This window comes from Gallinula chloropus, assembly GCF_964237585.1.
Source record: "Gallinula chloropus genome assembly, chromosome: 14".
Taxonomy (NCBI): domain Eukaryota; kingdom Metazoa; phylum Chordata; class Aves; order Gruiformes; family Rallidae; genus Gallinula; species Gallinula chloropus.
The window spans coordinates 7,673,839-7,690,432 of record NC_140099.1 but is presented as its reverse complement, the minus strand read 5'-3'; the positions used below and the strand labels follow the sequence as shown (position 1 = coordinate 7,690,432).

The following is a 16,594-nucleotide window of genomic DNA, read 5'->3' as shown; positions in this document are numbered from 1 at the left end:
TTGTTTTGTCAGAATGTAAACTGATGACCTTTCTTATGAAGCTGCTGCTTTAACTGATGTTCAGACCTCGAGAGAAGTGCAGTAACTGGAAGTTATCCTTAAATTACTGTGTTGCACTGTTTTTATCCTTCAGAGTAGTCTGTGTGTGTTGATTATTGCACCTGCATACAGCATGCTGCTAGTGGCGCTGCGTAGAAAATTCCTTCCTCAGTATGGAGGTCTCAGCTGCTTTATGCCCCACATTTTGGCTGGCATGCTAGTAGTGTGATGTTTTGTTGTGGCCAAGGCATGACTTTTTCACTGGGAGGGTGTTGGGGCACTGGGACAGGCTGCCCAGAATGGTTGTGGAGTCTCCTTCTCCGGAGACGTTCAGAACCTGCCTGGATGCGTTCCTGGGTGATTTAGATCTTGCACTGGCAGGGGGGTTGGACTAGATGATCTTTCAAAGGTCCCTTCCAACTCATAATGTTCTGTGATTCTATGATAAGGAAATATTTCATTCCCCCCCTCTGTGTTGTCATATACTAGTTTATTATGCGTTTCTGATCTTAGGAAAAGGAAATTCCACTTTTCTTGTATTGTACTGCTTGTTTATATGCAGAGCAGAAATACTGTGTTACCCTTACATTTATTTTTCTTGCTCAGGGTACACTCTGTCCCTTCATTTAGGTCACTGATGAGTATGTTGAGCAAATTACTTACTATGAGTAATTTTTTCTTTATGCATTCATTATTTCGGTGTTTTGCTCCAAAACTCAGGTTATTCTGTCCACAAACATAGCTGAAAGCTCTGTAACAGTGCCTGATGTTAAGTATGGTAAGTCATCTAAATCCTGTAGTTGTGTATATGCTGTACTTGGACTGTTTTCCTAGCCTAAATCTCTGTGATCACGTCACTGTTTTACAAAGCATTGTTGCTGGAGTTTAAATTTGACAGTTGTTGAATTCTCTCTTTTACAACAGGAAACAACTTTACTGTTTGTTCATAGGTTCAGATTTCGATCTGCTGAGTTAGGGTGCTGACTTTAATCTTTATTGGAGGGGGAAAAAAAGATAATTTTAAATGCAGTGACAATCAGAGTCAGACCTCATGTCACAAGTACCTTAAGCTTTTTAGTCACTTTCTGACTACAGTTTTAAATAATGGCATCAGATTAAGCAAATTCTGATGTAGAATGTCAGAGAGGTGAAATTACTGCCTTTTAAGGCTTGTCATCTGCACTGTTTATTATATTTATGTTAAAATCTATTTGCAGTTCTATTAGTATTCGGAATATCCTGGCCTGGTTGCTTTAAATGTAGTGTTGTCCTTACTGGTTTCCAAATAGTCAAACCTTTCCTTTTCTGATAATGCAGAATTAACCTGTGCTTTTTTTCACTTGCCATGAAGACAGTTTGGTTTGAATAATACTAAACTTTGTTTTTCTTAATTGCAGTGATAGATTTCTGCTTAATTAAAACTTTGGTTTGTGATGAGGAAACAAATTATCAAAGCTTGAGACTTTGCTGGGCTGCTAAAACAAACTGTAATCAAAGAAAAGGTAAGATGACAGTACGTAATGGAATTTTAGAAGCCAACCTTCATGGAGAATTCTATGTTACTTTTCATTTTATTAACAGTGAAAAGCGTGGAATATTTTTTTCCATGAAGAGTCTATACAAAAATCCTTACCATGTCAGGATATTAAAATGTGATTAAATAACTATTCCTGAATGTTTTAATTTGTTCAGAGAAACATGTTGTATTTTATTGAGAAATACTAAAATTCATGGACTGTGAAACTTGAGGGGATTCTTGTTATTCCATAGTATTTTGTTTGGGTTTATTTAAATCATGGGCCATTTGAAAAAAAATAACATTGGGTGTTTATTAAATACTTGTGAGTTTCAGCAATAAAAGAAAATGCCATGTCTCAAAGCAATTGAAGTATCCAAAGCATTGTCTCCAGTGTACACCAGTCTTTGTAGCACAAGGTTAAATAAGATTTCATATCAGCTTTTCTAGTTAGACAGTACTACTAAATATCAAAATCTTTTTATTTCAATCAAAAAAGCACTAAAAAATAACTGTGACATCTTCAGATGGTAAAAATATCCTCATTGTAAAATAATATGAAAACTTCTTAATTACAGCTTTATTTCCATTGAAGTAGGTTATGGCAACCAGGCAACATACGACTAGTATTTTGTATAGCAGAATTGGACATAATATACATATGACTTAAAAATGTGGCCTAGTTCTGCAGTGGAATACCCCACTGAATGCAGTACCATTTAGTTTGTTGAAGTGAATCGTGTTTGCATTTGTGAAGATAAAAGTTCTGCATCAGTGTGTTTTCTGTAAATACTTGATCATAAAGATGTTTTGTGGTTCGTGATGGTGTCCTTATATCGAAGATCTCTGACTTATAGCTAGCAAATAGGAAATCTGGGCTTAGCCATTGTGTAAATCTATTTAAATTTAAATTTGGTAGGACTTGCCTTTCCCTCTTTTTAAGGGAACTGTATTTTAGCCCAGGATTTGTCATGTCTTTTCAGCTGAAAAAGTTGGATGCTGTTTTGAGAGCAGTTATGTGAAAAAGGTATTTTGGTGAAATACTTCAACTCTTTTGATAGTTACTATGAAACCCAAGTTATTTCATCTGATACTTAGGTAGGAAAGGATAGAGAGAATTCCTCCACTGGGCCCGCCTGCTGCGTGAGAGCACAACACCGGTCAGCCTGCAGCATCAGCTGTCGCCTGTTGCTCAGCTGCCCAGAAGGCTTGTGGTGGGTGGGTTTTCAACAGCCTGAAACACAAATTGATGATTTGTTCATTTATGTAAAGGTCGTGCTGGACGTGTTTCCAAAGGGTATTGTTACAGGCTTGTACACAAGGACTTCTGGACAAACTTTATTCCAGAGAAGTCAGTTCCTGAGATACTGGTAAGACTTTTTGGGGAACACTAATCATTTCTTAAACTTACATAGTGATAGCAGAGACAGTACAAAGTAATTCTGGTTTACTTTTCCTGATGACAGTCTGGTTTGAATAGTTGCTAATAATTGTAACTCTGAGCAGAATTCAAGTTGATGATAAATTGACAAAGAACATTTCACATAGTTTTCTTTGTAGAAGAAAGTGTCCTATGCCCTTGTAAATGGTCTTTCTCTGACTTTCAGAAATACACAATCTGTTCAGAACTATCCATACTTACACAAAATTAATTTCAGGTTTTAGTAAATTATTAATTTCAACTTTTCATATAAAAAGCTTTGTCTCACTTCCCATGTAGGGGGGAAATAACAGTAATATTGTCTTCCCTTCAGCGTTCTCCATTGGGAACTGTGATCTTAAAAATAAAACAGCTTGATATGGGGGGACCAAAAGCCTTGCTGGAAACAGCTCTTTCTCCACCCAGTCTCAGTGACATTGGACGTACCATACTTCAGCTGAAAGAGGTTGGGATTTTTTTTAATGTTGTTAAAATTAAGGTAATAAAAATCTACTGTAGAGGGTTTTTTCTTGGTAATGGTGGCAGTAGTAGCTCTTAATTGTAACCTGAAATAGGAAGTGTGTGGAGAATTTTCTCTCACATTTGGCTGTTGTTTGGTTACTGTCCTCTTCAGCATAACTTTTATGGTTACTTCACTAAAAGAGATTATCATTTGATCAGGGAGTATTGATACTGTCTGTGAACTAGCATCTGTGGTGAGAACAAACATGAAAAAAGTAATAGAGCTTGAAATTTGTAAGTAAAATGGTCTGTTTAGTAAGTAGCAAAATCTTACTCCCAGATCTTGTGGTGTATAGGGCTCAGCTTTGTATAGGGGTCAGCCTGAACATCCCCTCTGACCTGTACAAGGAAGTTGGTGATTTCTGCTTTTCAGTTATAAAATTGATACACGATAGAACATGCATTGCATTAAGCTTACTCTTTTCACAAGTGCACATTTCTATACAGTAGCTTGCTTTTATATCCAGTATGTGTAATAGAAGCTTTGATTTCAAAATACTGGGCTTTTAAAAATGATTGAAGAACTTCAACTTAATTGGAGTTTTGATACTAATTCATGTTGCTTTTAGATAATTGCTTCCTTCTTATCTTGTTTTCTTAGAAATGCGTCTTTTATTTACTTCCTCAACTCCTATGAGTGAATAATTTTATTTTTTCTTTAGCTGGGAGCACTTACAACTTGTGTGCAAAGAGAAGAGAATCCATATGATGGTGAGCTGACTTTCTTAGGAAAGGTATTGGCAGAGTTGCCAGTGGATCTGCGTCTTGGAAAATTGATAGTCCTTGGGCATGTCTTTGGATGCTTAGAAGAATGCCTTATTATAGGTAACTGAAAGAACATGTGAGAACACTTCTGTAAGAAACAAGTGATTTGCAGGTTTTAATTTTGATTTGTTTTTGTTGCAGCTGCAGCACTCTCTTTGAGGAGTTTTTTTGCTGTCCCTTTCAAGCAGTGTGTCGATGGATACAGGTATGTTTTAAAATTTCCTCACTATATGTTTGGGGGCAGAGGACTAGGTTGACCACTAAATACAATTTTTCATCTCATGAATCTGATTTACTGTCAAAATAGCAAGCAGTGCATAAAGAAGCTTTTCCAGGGCAGCTGAGATCTTTAAATCTATTTCTATGGAAACTAATTAGCATCACAGAGCTAACTCATCCCTTTCTGAGTTAAAGATCTGATCCTTCAGCTTTGCCTGAACATAAGAACAAATGGCAGTGTCTATTAAATGTTGTGGGGTTTTTGTGGTTTTGTTCTTTCTAAAAAAAAAAAAAAAAAAAAAAAATCTTTGCTATCCTGCTCCCAGGTTACCTTCAGCAAGGAGATGTGAATAAGGACAAATAATTGCAATAAATGTATTGACCTTGTTTATTGAACTCCTGGAAGGTGTTAATAGTGTAACATTCTGAGCTGTATAATACATTTGATATTTGAGAAAAGGGTATTGTTGATAATCCTTTTTTTTTTATTATTATTTCCAGGAACAAAATGGGTTATGCTGGGAATAGTAAGAGTGACTGCATTGCAATTGTGAATGCATTTAAAGTAAGTCTGTCTTCTGGATTGATCTTCCAGACCAAGTTAGAGCTTCTCAGGATCAATTCAGCATTTGTGCTCTGAAGCTACTAAAAGTTTGTAAAACCTTCACATTACTCCTAGCTACTTAGTGATACTTTTTGAAGGCCATGTCCTACTGTATAACACTACTAGTCCTGATGAGTTACTACTGTAAAGGAGTTGCAGAAGTTTACACCAATGTAAGGTGGCAAGAAACAGGTAAAAATGTATCACAGGGCTCAGTTTCTGGGTATATTCCCTACTTTTAAGTCTCTATGACTTATGAGGTATTTGATTTACTAAGCAAATGGAAAACAACACAAGTGGAGAGAGGCAGCATGCTGTCACACTTTATCCAGACTTTTGCTTGGTAGAAGTTGGAGCAGGTATTGAACAAGATGGGAACCAGAGTCTTAGGTTCTCTTGGTCCCCTGTGATTCTTTAAATAAAGGAGATGTTTTACACTGGGGAGGCAGATTCTTTCCAACCCAAGAAGGTTTAATTGTGTCCTCCAGCTACTCTAAAATTGGTGTTTCATTGCCTACAACAGAACAAATGGTGGCTAAATGTAAGCAGAATGACATTTCTGCAATTGAAAACTAGAGGTGTTTAACAAGCTTTTAATGTAACATACCTGCTCTCTGTGTGCTGGTGAGGATCCCACTGCAGCTGTTACAAATCTTGTTATGTGGTTGAAATCTTTTAACTGTAATACTGGTAGTGTGTCTTCTTATGCTCCTCTCTTCTTACCTTTACTGTTTTGCTTTAAGTCAGCTTATCTGTGTAGGCTGTGCAGTATGTTAGCATCAGCATAAAGCAGGACTGAGATGTTTTGTCTCAGGCAGTGAATGTTAGTAGCCTGGTCTCTCTACATCTTTTCCAGAATCACTGTAGTTCTTCTGCTACTGTGCTTTAATGCAGCCAATCCAGGGAGGAACATAGGGAATTCTGGTTTATCCTAAGTCCAGCTTATTCAGGGCTGAAAACTTCGGAGCTCTTCTGTTGAATTTCTATTTTAATAATCAAAAATAAAATGCCAGAGACGCAGTGATATTGGTAGATGCCGTTTAACCAAGCACATTTTGGACTGGGAAATTCTAGTACAGGATGAGTTTGGTGTCTTTTCTCCAGACTTCGTAGCGTTGACTTTGTAGTATTTTACTCTGTCCAAGTGTGACGTTTCTGTACCCTCAGCTGTTGGGCAGCCCAGTACCATGGACAGAGGCTGATCCCTGCAATTACAAGTGAGGCTGGTACAGCTTGAAAAGGCTTCTGCTGGAGGAACTTAGTAATCAAAACTGTTTTACATTATGGATGACATGTTCTGGAAACTTCTGGAGACTCCAGAATCTTCAGTTGCAGGTTTAATTTATTCCATTTTGTTGGTCTTTTTTACTTTGAAAGCTTTCTTGTTTTTCTCAAGAGCCAGAATTTTATGAAGCACATACAGGCATATATACCACGTGTTTCCACTGAACCTGAGGATCAAGCACCAGTTTTTCTGAATCCCCTTTATTCTGCTGTATACTATATTTCCCTCATGTCTTGTTAACATGAAGGTGATATTTCTGTAAAGGAGTACAACGAGCTCAAACAGAGCTTCCTGTGTTTCACAGGGTCTGTGTGTGAGTGATGTGAAAGCTTTGTTTTGAATGGCTGTCAGGAAAGAACTTTGGTCAGATTAGATTTCTTCCAGGGTAGGCTGAAGTTCTGTGAATTATTAGCATGTCTCTTGATTTTTTTAAAGCCCTTGCATATGAAAAGGTTTCATCGAATTAGAAAAGGTCTAAATCTTCGGTAGTAGAAAGAGGAGAATCCAGGGAAGTAAAGGCTAATTGGCGTGGTTTAAGTGATGTGATTTTAAAATGGAGCTTTTTAAAAAGAAACAATCATGCAAAATAAGTGGAGAGGTTATTTTTGGTGTATTAGAAGACTTAGGTATGAAGCAGTGGATGTCAAAAGCATTATTTAAACTCAGTACATCAGACATCATCAGTCAAGGTAAGGAAATGCAGTCTGGTTATTCAACTATGCTAATAGTGTCCACAGTAAGCTGGAAAACTGGGTTATGAGGTGTCTTGCTGTCCAACTAGAAGAAATTAATTCTTAGGCATTTGTCATAGATTTGCTGCCTAATAATGACGTTTATTTTCACTGGTATCCTGGATATCTTAATATCTCTTGCATCCCAGTTTTCTGGGAGATGTCCACATCAGAACTGTATCCGAATCAGTCAGTTTGCTACTATCTCAAAACTTTTCTTTTCACCTTGCTTTGAAAGTAGCCTGCTTTATTACAGCATCAACTCAAAGCACCCAAGTTGTTCTCTTTATTTGTGAAGGTTTGCATGTATTTTAGTACTTGGGCCTGTCACTTCTCAGAAAACTAGGTGGGTAGCCTGTTGCATATTCCTGTTGTACCTCTCCCAACACAAATCAGGACTTACTGCTTTGGAGTAATGGAGCAGAACAAGCTTGGTCTGCTTTTAGAATGCTCTGAGATCCAGAGTCTCTAAGCTACATCCAGAAATCCAGCGACAGAAATGCTGTGTTTCCAATTTAGTTGCAGGACCTGATGGCAAGTTTGAGGCTCTATGTGTAACTGCTGTTCATCCAATAGTGCATGAACTGCTTTTCGGTCTGTAGATGTGGTATTGCATGCTGTAACCTCTAAGCTGACTTGAGGGCAAAAATAGCTGTCTTCCTACAGCAATTCTTGTTCTTTAGCATGTTGTGGTAGGGCATTTATATCCCTCCCATGCTTTCAGCCCTCCAGAAAGCGTTCTTAGCATTACATTGTGCAGCCACACAGCTTTGTGTGCTCAGTTATGAGCGAATGAAGACCCAGAGTTCTTGCCCACCCTCAATAAAATAGAGTAAGATAATTCATAAGAGTGAGAGGTATTTATATTTGCTTAGGAACCAACCAGGCAAGCATCAGATTAGACTACAGTCATTAAATAATTAAGGCTGGAAAAGACCTAAGGAGGTCTATAGTCCAGTCTCCTGCTCAGAGCAGGTTCAGTCATTCAGCAGGTCAGTCAGAGTTGCTCGGGGTTTTATAGAAAAGGTCTGCCAAAACATGATGTAAGGGTGCCCTGCTGTGTGGTGTGTCTTCTCCAACCTGAATTACTGCGATTCAGATTTTCTTACACTCTTCTGTGCTTAAATAATTGTGGTCTGTGTAAGCCCAGGGACATCTCTGGTTTTTAAATTGGTGCTAAAAAATTATCATCAGTATAGGTACGAAAAAAAACATTGCTAGTTTAAAAAGTCACATTAGTATTTGTAATAACTGTTACTGAAGTACTGTGGTTTGTGTCTGAAACCTACACCACTTATTTCTTAGGCATGGCAGACCTGCAGACAAAGAGGGGAGCTGAGACATCCCAAGGTTAGTTAAAGCTTATTTCTACTTTTCTGTTCAAGGCTGGTGACTTCAGTGCTGGAGTATTTTATATTTTTTGCTAGCAGTCCTCCTTTATAATACTGAATTTTTTTTCAGAGGTAAATAGAAGCATAGGCTTTGAGAGACCATGAGTCCTTGAATCCAGTGCTGAGTATTTGAAAGCAATCTCTGATGTACTCCCTTTCACAGATGGATCAACAGTGGCCAGAGGGGGTGAAATCCAGGCTGAAATGGAAAACTGAGCTGTAGTTGAAAAAAAAAATTAATATGCATAAGTATCTCTCTTCTTAAAAGAAATTCACAAATCCTTCCCCCTGCCCTCCAGAAAAACCTGCAAGAAAGATCTTTATGTGCATTAGTCAAAAAAAACCCATAGTATGCATACAGTAACTGCCTCCAGTCTTTCTTTTGTATACACAAGAGAAAACCTTTTCTTTATTTGTCTGCTTCTTTTAGACCATAATGTGCTTTATGAATGCCAGTCAGTAACATGTATTGAGTATAATGATGGCCAGATGGTTATGCATCCATATAAAGAATTCCTGGGTTTTGGATGAGTGTCTGTTTTTAGAAGGAGTGTCTTAACTTAAAGCAGATTCTGTAGTAGCAACACAGATGAGTTGGACTTAGACTTACATGAATAAATGACCCACAGCTCACTGGTGGTAATCAAAGGATAATTTATTGGTCAAATATATAATTGTCTTATATTTTCATACATGTCATAATACTCAATTGATAGGGATGTGAAGCTGTGAAATCAGATCAGGTTCTTTCATGGCAGTATATATTATTTGTGTTTACAGAAGAACATGAGGGAAAGCTTACTAGCAGTGGAAAAAAGAAGTTTCTAACAATTTTTGTTGTCTGAATTTTTTACTTTCTTTTCCAGGAAGAACTTGAGTGGGGTCGATCAAATGGTATTCATATCAAGAAAATCAGAGAGGTAAGGTGAAACAGATTTATATATGATCTCAAAAAAGGAAAGAAGTGAGGAAAACCACTGTAATGTTAGCAAAGCCTAGTGTGCATCGTTATGAAGAATGGACTTTGGATAATAATTTACTTACGTTAATAAGGCCAGATATGTATGCCTGGGAGGGATGGACTCTTAAGTAGCTTGTTAACTGCCAGAGTTGATACTGTGGCTCTTGGTGGAACCTGTAGGAGCTACACATCCAGTATTACCCTTGTTCAGAAGTGGGGGTTGGTAACAGTCACAGCCTGCTGGGTTTTAAACAAAAGAAATTTTGCTTTTGTTACTACTTAGCCAGACTCCTCAGATCTTAAATATTAATAGCATTCCACCACAAAGTGGTATTAAAAATAGGTTAAACAGTAAGAGACCTCCTGTATTATTTGTTAATTCTATAGGTCCCACAGATGCATTGGTTGTGGTGTGACTGCTGTCTGTTGTTACATAACTGTTGTCTTATGGTTAGGATACAACAACAGAGGGCTTCATATTTAATGTGGTAAGTTGGGAAGGGAAATAAGTAAAACTTCTGAAGAAATGTGGATGGCAGATCATGGCCTTGGCATTATTCCAGCAGGTTGTAACTTGGACATGAGCAATGTAGGTCCTGTGTTCAAAAAGCACAGGTAAAAAAGAAACCAACTTTTCATAGCATTGTGGTTTAACCCAACCAACAGCTAAACCAACCACACAGCCATTTGCTTGCTCCTCTCTCCCAGTGGGATGAGGGAGGGAGGAGTGGATAAAAAAAAGAAACATACAGCTTGTGGGTTGGTGATTCAGACCAATTCATAGGACAGAGAAGAAAGATAATAGTAATAAACAAAACAAGTGATGAGCAGCCCAATTTATACCATGTAAAGCGTGATGCTCAGTAAGTTCCTGAGCTGCCCTGCCTGCTGGCCAGCCCCCCAGTTACATACAGGACAAGATGCCATATGAACAGTCCTTGACTGCTTGGCAACAGCGAAAATATTAGTGTTACCAACATTATTCTCATCTTCAATCCAAAACACAGCACTGTACCAGCTGCTCAGAAGAAAACGAGCTCTATCCCAGCCAAAACCAGGACACATAGTAGGCAACAGTCTGGAAAAGAAATGCTGATAGTTTTTTAGCTTGTATATCTGGTGTCAAGGGGAAAATAGGGGAAGAAAACAAGTTTTGTGAGTGAAACTTGAGAGCTGAAATATCAGTCTTACATGATAAGCCTCCTGGGTGGTTGGTGTTCTCTTAGCCCAGTTTCAGATAATACAAGAATGGATTGTGTATGATACAATGCTTCAGGAGTTTAGAATCGACACCTACACCAATACTTGCTAAGAAGATTTGTGTCTATTTGCCACACTTTCAGATACTAATTTTATAATTCCTTGAGTGGAAGTCAATTTGCAGAACTGAGGTGGCCATACAGACTGATTTTTGATCATGGTAGTAGTTCTGTGAGGAAAATAATTGGAGTTTTAGTATCCTAAAACTGCCAGTAGCAGAAAGGAGAATGTAGCCCTGTGGCAGCTGAGGGGACTGTACTTTTCTACAATTGCCTCAAAATCAGCTGGGGCAGGGAAGGCATTCACTGTGTTGTCAGAGGACCAGTGGCTGCTCATGGAAGTTTCTTGGAAACACTTAGGATTGAGAACTAAACTGAACAGGTTCTGCTGTAGATGGTAAATTTGATCTCACTTAGCCATCACAGCTGTCTGCTGAACTGAGGGTACAGCATGTGTGATGACTGCTGCAGTGAAGTGCTGAAGTCTAGGTTGGTCTTAGCATGTTTTAAGATAGAGACCCAAAATTATTTCAAGTGAGAGTCAATATATCATCTTGTAAAAGGTTATTTCAGTTGTTTCTCTGGTTTTGTCCTATACCATATGTGCATAAATTGCTTTGCACCTACAAAATTCTACTTTTTATAAAGAGAGGTAAAAAATGCTGCTTGAGTCAGTCACAGTACTGAAACCATTTTCTGAAGTGTAGAGATGTTTGGTAGTGTATGTATTGGATGAAATGCATACTAATGTCACCTAAAAAGGAACTGGAGTTTGCTCACTTACTTAGACTTCTACTAGCATATTTCATTTTTATTTGTGGATATTTTTGAACTGCTTAATATGTAACTGAAAGTTCAAATTTCAGGTGGCAGAGTTATTTCAGAACTTGGAAAAGCGAGTCAGAGCGTTTAAAATGTTTGTTAATTCTCAGTCATCTATGGATCAGGAATATATATACAAACAACGCTTCATTCTGCAGGTAATTCCTTTATTGAGTCTTTAGGAGAGAGCAATGTTTACAACATTCACTGGTATTGATGAACTAGTATTACACCCATATTTCAAAATTCTCTAGATGTTGAGATTGCAGCTTAAAAATAAGTAATTCTTTTTGACAACTTAAAAGCAACTAATGTTGCTTTTAGTGGTTCAGAATTCACACCAAGTGGGTCCTCTCACTGTCCCTTCACTTCTGACAGTTCATCAAAATAAATCCAGGTATAATGGGATGAATTAAACTGCGTGACTAGACTAACCTTTGTTATAGTAATGAAAATCCTCTAAAGGGTGGTTTGTGTAGAGAGGTGAAGAGCTAACAGTTTTGAAAACAATGCTCTCATTTGTTTTCAGTGAGCTGTTTGATCACCACTGGCTTGGGTAGTTATTGGGGGTGAAAAATGAAGTATCTCTCAGCTATTGTAGCTTTGACAAATTTCCAGTTAAATTTCTTGTCTTATTTGGACTGATTAGTACTGATTTTCTATTCACAGACCTATTTATTGTTTCAGTGGAGGTTTGTTTAACTGTGTAAGCAGTGAACTTTTATGAGCTGAGTTGTTCAATACTGTGAAATATTATGTGAAAACTTGAACATGATTTATGTAGCTATTCTATGTGACTTTACTTAGAATCAAGGCTCCTGATTAAATTAGGGCTAGCAGTTACAGCTCTCACAGAGCGAGTCTGCATACAAAAATACTAAAATGTAAAGTCGTTCCAGAAGTTGAACTCTTGTCATGAAAGAATGTTTATGAAGATTTTTACATTTATAAGGGTTAATGCTTAGTCCAAAACTTGTGATTGGTCTTCATGTGAAGATCTGTTTGTATCTCTTTATGTTGATAATGCATCTCCTTTCAGGAAACTTAAATTTAATATGCTGTGTTTTACAAGATGTTTTCTTGATGTCAGGTTGTACTAGCTGGTGCTTTCTATCCAAACTACTTTACTTTTGGAAAATGTGTTGAAGAAGTTGCTGTGAGACACTTTGCTGGCAAAGATCCAAAAACCACTGTATTGGTACGTGAAGATGCTGAATGATGAAAGACAATTGAGTAATAAAAAGATGTAGTGTTTGGGTGGTATTTTCAAGGTCTGTTCTTCTTTGAGCAAGGGTAGTTGTAATTATCACTTGGTAAGCTGTGTTTTCTCCCGTCTCCCTTTCTTCCAATATAATAAACATTGTTTGGGTGGAATTATTCCTACGGAAAACTGCCTCTGTGAACTTGTGAGTTTTGAGTAGGCAAACAACTTCCATAAAACTAATAAAAGACTTGAAAAATTGAACAGGACTACCAGGGATACTTTTTAGTGAGTATTTATGAAATGTGTTGTTGCAACTTTACTGTTAATAGTTTGTAATCTTTGACTTGGTAATGTATGGCATACATGCTCATTGCTTTGATGTTACTCAGGTATCACACTCTGCTTTCTATTTATCTTCTTTTAGAAATGTTTTTTTATCTGATTGAATAAGTGCAAGTTTGAAATGGCTGTGTTGATTTTGCAAAAGGGTACACACCCCACATATCTCGTACACAACTGATCTAGGTATAATGCTGAAATAATCATGACATGTGCTTAAAGGAATCAAGCCTGCAGTCCTGTGAGCCTCAAATAATAGCCTTGTATTGGCACAAGAGAAGCTAGCTTGATGAAAAAGTAGGAGAGAAACTCATAAAAGCTTCCTGACAAGGATTATGTTTTTCATGTTTCACAGCTTACCCAAAAAGAGTGACTAGTTCCACATGGAAGGAGATGTTGAGATGGCACTGTGTGTGCTCACACGCTTGCCTAGGTGTATGATTTTGAAGACTGTTTCGGGATATTGAAGAAATAAAAAAGAAAATCCTGTTTAACAGACTAGACTCAAGCATGTGGAAGAAGGACAAGTGTAGTCTTGCCACAGCAACATTGATTAAATTGTTAGATCTGAGGAGCCATTTACTTTTAACGTATGCAACTCTTGATCTTCTCATATATTAGCTAAAGGAAGAGGTCCTCATCAGTGTAAATGCTGGCACTGCATTTACACTGATGTGTAAGTCCTGGCAACAAGTGCTGCAAGTTTTTCAAGCTTTCAGTTTGAGAGACTGTTCTTATAGCTGTATCATGCTCCTAACTGTGTGTGCCAAAGATACAAAAGACAATTATTCTTCCACTCTCTGGTCTCTCTAAATCATCTTGTCTTGAGGCAGTTTCTGACCTAGACCATGTTTCTGTCCAGCAGCTGATGTTAGTACTGTAACTTCAAGGCATTTGAAGATTTTTCTAAAAATAATCTGTCTTTCCTAAGATTATAAAGGCTGAAGAGAACAGACAGTTGCATAGCCCCTGAAAAATAGCTACAAATCCAGAAGTTCTAACTTGGTAGTTAGGAGCTGTGTGGTTCTGTATTACAGCAAGATCTCTGATGGCATGTGACTGAGTAGGGAAAAGGTAGAGAAATGGGTATCTGGCTGATTGAATAGAACGTTACATTTAGCAGAAGCCCTTTGAAAAGACAACTCAAGACTGGAACTCAAGAAAAATAATGAAAACGTTGACTGATTCATTTGGAAGAGACTCTATGAAGTCCTCTAGTCAGGTGATGAAGTGGAAGCAGGATTAAGAGTGAATTCAGACCATGTGGCTTAGGCCATTTTCCGCTTTGGTTTGAAAAACACTCCAAGGATGGGAGATTGTGGGATCCCAGCTACCATACCAAAGAAATACATGTTTTCATTAAGTAGAAATGAAGCAGATTAATCTGTAATTATATGTATCTACCTAGTTGAGGCAGCAGGGCAACATTAGGAGTAAAACTGGTTTTATTGACTTTTGAGATGTTCAAGTTTAATATAGTGTATAGCATTTTTAGAATTCAGGGGTTAGATTGTATGTCACTACTGCAGCTCAAGTGAAAGAGGAAGCTAACTGTTTCAGTGAAGTTGTTAAGACATTAAAATAATTGAATGTATCCTTATTTAACTTCTTAACAGCTGAAGAATATCCCTCCTTATGGATATCTATACCATAAACAGGTGCAGTCACTGTTTAGACAGTGTGGACAGGTAAAATCTATTGCCTATGATGGATCAAGGTATGTATAAAATCCTGCCCTTCTCGTGTTCTCAGTTATGAATTTAGTAATAAACTTCTTTCTTTCTGTGGTCCACTAACAAAATGAGTTTATTTTCTTGTCACCTCTTCGAAATCTGTAGTTTATGTTATATTTAGTGTCTTGGCTAGAGTAAGAAAGGTGGTATTGAGGTTTGATGTACAGTGGTTGGAATACAATTGGATAAATGGAATATAATTGGAGTTAGAGGCAGTCTTCTGTGTTGTCTCTTCTGTGGTATAATAGTGAATATTAACTGCAGATGATCTGTCTGTATTTGTTTCTAACTGGCTCTATGCTGAATTTAGCTTACTTGTACAATCAAGTGGCTTTCACAGAATGCACGTGACTGGCTGTTTCAGCTAATCTTCTACCTGACTTCAGACTGCAACTGCCCAAAGTTGAATTTACATAGCCCTTCTTAAGCTTTTTCCAGTCTTGAAGTTTTTTTCTTGTATTTTCACATTCTGTCTGTATTAAATATGCTCAGTAAATATTAAATAAATTAAATAAATATTAAATAGTAAATATTAAGAAGTTCTCTTGAAACAGTCATCATTATTGAAGTTTTAACATGCATGAAAGTAATAGGCAAAGCCCGTGAGGAACCTACTTCTTACTGTTTGCCAGCCCTCTAAGACAGACAGGGAGCAAAAATGATGGCTTCTGCAAGGTTTTTGTTGGGTTTTGTTTCCTCATCAAATATTCACTGCAGCCTTATTTGCTGGGCTTGTTTGAACAGGGCTTTTGTGGAGTTCTCCCGTAACCCGATGGAGGGCTTTAAGATTCTTCCTGCAGTGTACATGTCCATCAAGATGTCACAGCTGAAAATTCCTCTGGAGCTGAATGTTCATTATCCAGGTGATATTGAAAGGCAATTGGAAGATGTGAGAGTTGCAAGTGTGAAATCTTTAAGGTAATGGTATTGCATATGAAAAATGGGTTTCTCTGCAGTGTAAAGTTGAAATAAGATTTGTAGGATACAGTGAGAATTTCCCTTGAACTGTCACCAAGACATATTGGATTCAGAAAACCAGATTTGTAAACATTGTATAAGCAGAATATTTTTGCAGGACTAGAAATAACATGATTATCCTAAATATTTCTTTATAGTTCAAGGTTTTTACTGTGTAAGACAACTCCAATTACACACTCCTTTACTAGAAACGCAGAGCATGTGGGTTTTGCTGTTGTTATATGTTGTCTGTCATTCTCAGCTTCAGGTCATACAAGTATCTTGCTTAATCTGCCTTACTGCTGGTTGGTCTGCAGCCATTTTAGTATTTTAAAATACAAAATCCAAAATAGGAAGGCGGGAATAAAATGGAAAGGTTAAACTGCAGGTGAACACTTCCAGTTGATTTTACATAGCTTTTAATAAAATATTTTAGCAGTTTCACCATGCCCAAAACAGCACTTGAAATATTTGTGAAAGTTAATTCTTGAGGGACTCAAGAAGTCTCCTGGGCTGGAAGACTAATTTTAGAGTTCTTAACTTTTCTCTAGTAAAAGGAATATTACAGAATTTTAAAAAATGCTGAATTTATCTTTTTGCTGTAGTGTACTCAAATTTCTTTTTAAAAAGTCAGCTTAGAAGGCATGCCATAGCAAAAAGCCTCAGAACCTTTATTTTCTGGATTTCTAATAAATTGATGGCACAGTTGCTTCTCAATATGTATTTTCCTGTGTTTAGTTATAATGGAATTTGATCAATTTCTCTGTAGCATTCTGGTTCTGCATCGCTATTTTACGTTCTAAAATTTTATATATATCTAAACAACA

The 16,594-nt window shown here is 37.3% G+C and overlaps 1 protein-coding gene across 1 annotated transcript in view; it reads left to right on the top strand.

The window, feature by feature from the left end:
• Nucleotides 1–16,594, top strand: part of TDRD9 (tudor domain containing 9) — a gene marked incomplete at both ends in the record, with an annotated part of 72,682 nt that overhangs the window by 43,764 nt on the left and 12,324 nt on the right. The window contains 13 exons of the mRNA XM_084270704.1: nucleotides 760–817; nucleotides 1,437–1,541; nucleotides 2,828–2,925; nucleotides 3,310–3,441; nucleotides 4,160–4,322; nucleotides 4,404–4,467; nucleotides 4,983–5,046; nucleotides 8,407–8,451; nucleotides 9,359–9,412; nucleotides 11,579–11,692; nucleotides 12,625–12,732; nucleotides 14,694–14,794; nucleotides 15,555–15,728. Of these exons, the coding sequence (XP_084126830.1) occupies nucleotides 760–817; nucleotides 1,437–1,541; nucleotides 2,828–2,925; nucleotides 3,310–3,441; nucleotides 4,160–4,322; nucleotides 4,404–4,467; nucleotides 4,983–5,046; nucleotides 8,407–8,451; nucleotides 9,359–9,412; nucleotides 11,579–11,692; nucleotides 12,625–12,732; nucleotides 14,694–14,794; nucleotides 15,555–15,728 (1,280 nt within the window). The remainder of the gene's footprint in view (nucleotides 1–759; nucleotides 818–1,436; nucleotides 1,542–2,827; nucleotides 2,926–3,309; nucleotides 3,442–4,159; nucleotides 4,323–4,403; nucleotides 4,468–4,982; nucleotides 5,047–8,406; nucleotides 8,452–9,358; nucleotides 9,413–11,578; nucleotides 11,693–12,624; nucleotides 12,733–14,693; nucleotides 14,795–15,554; nucleotides 15,729–16,594) is intronic.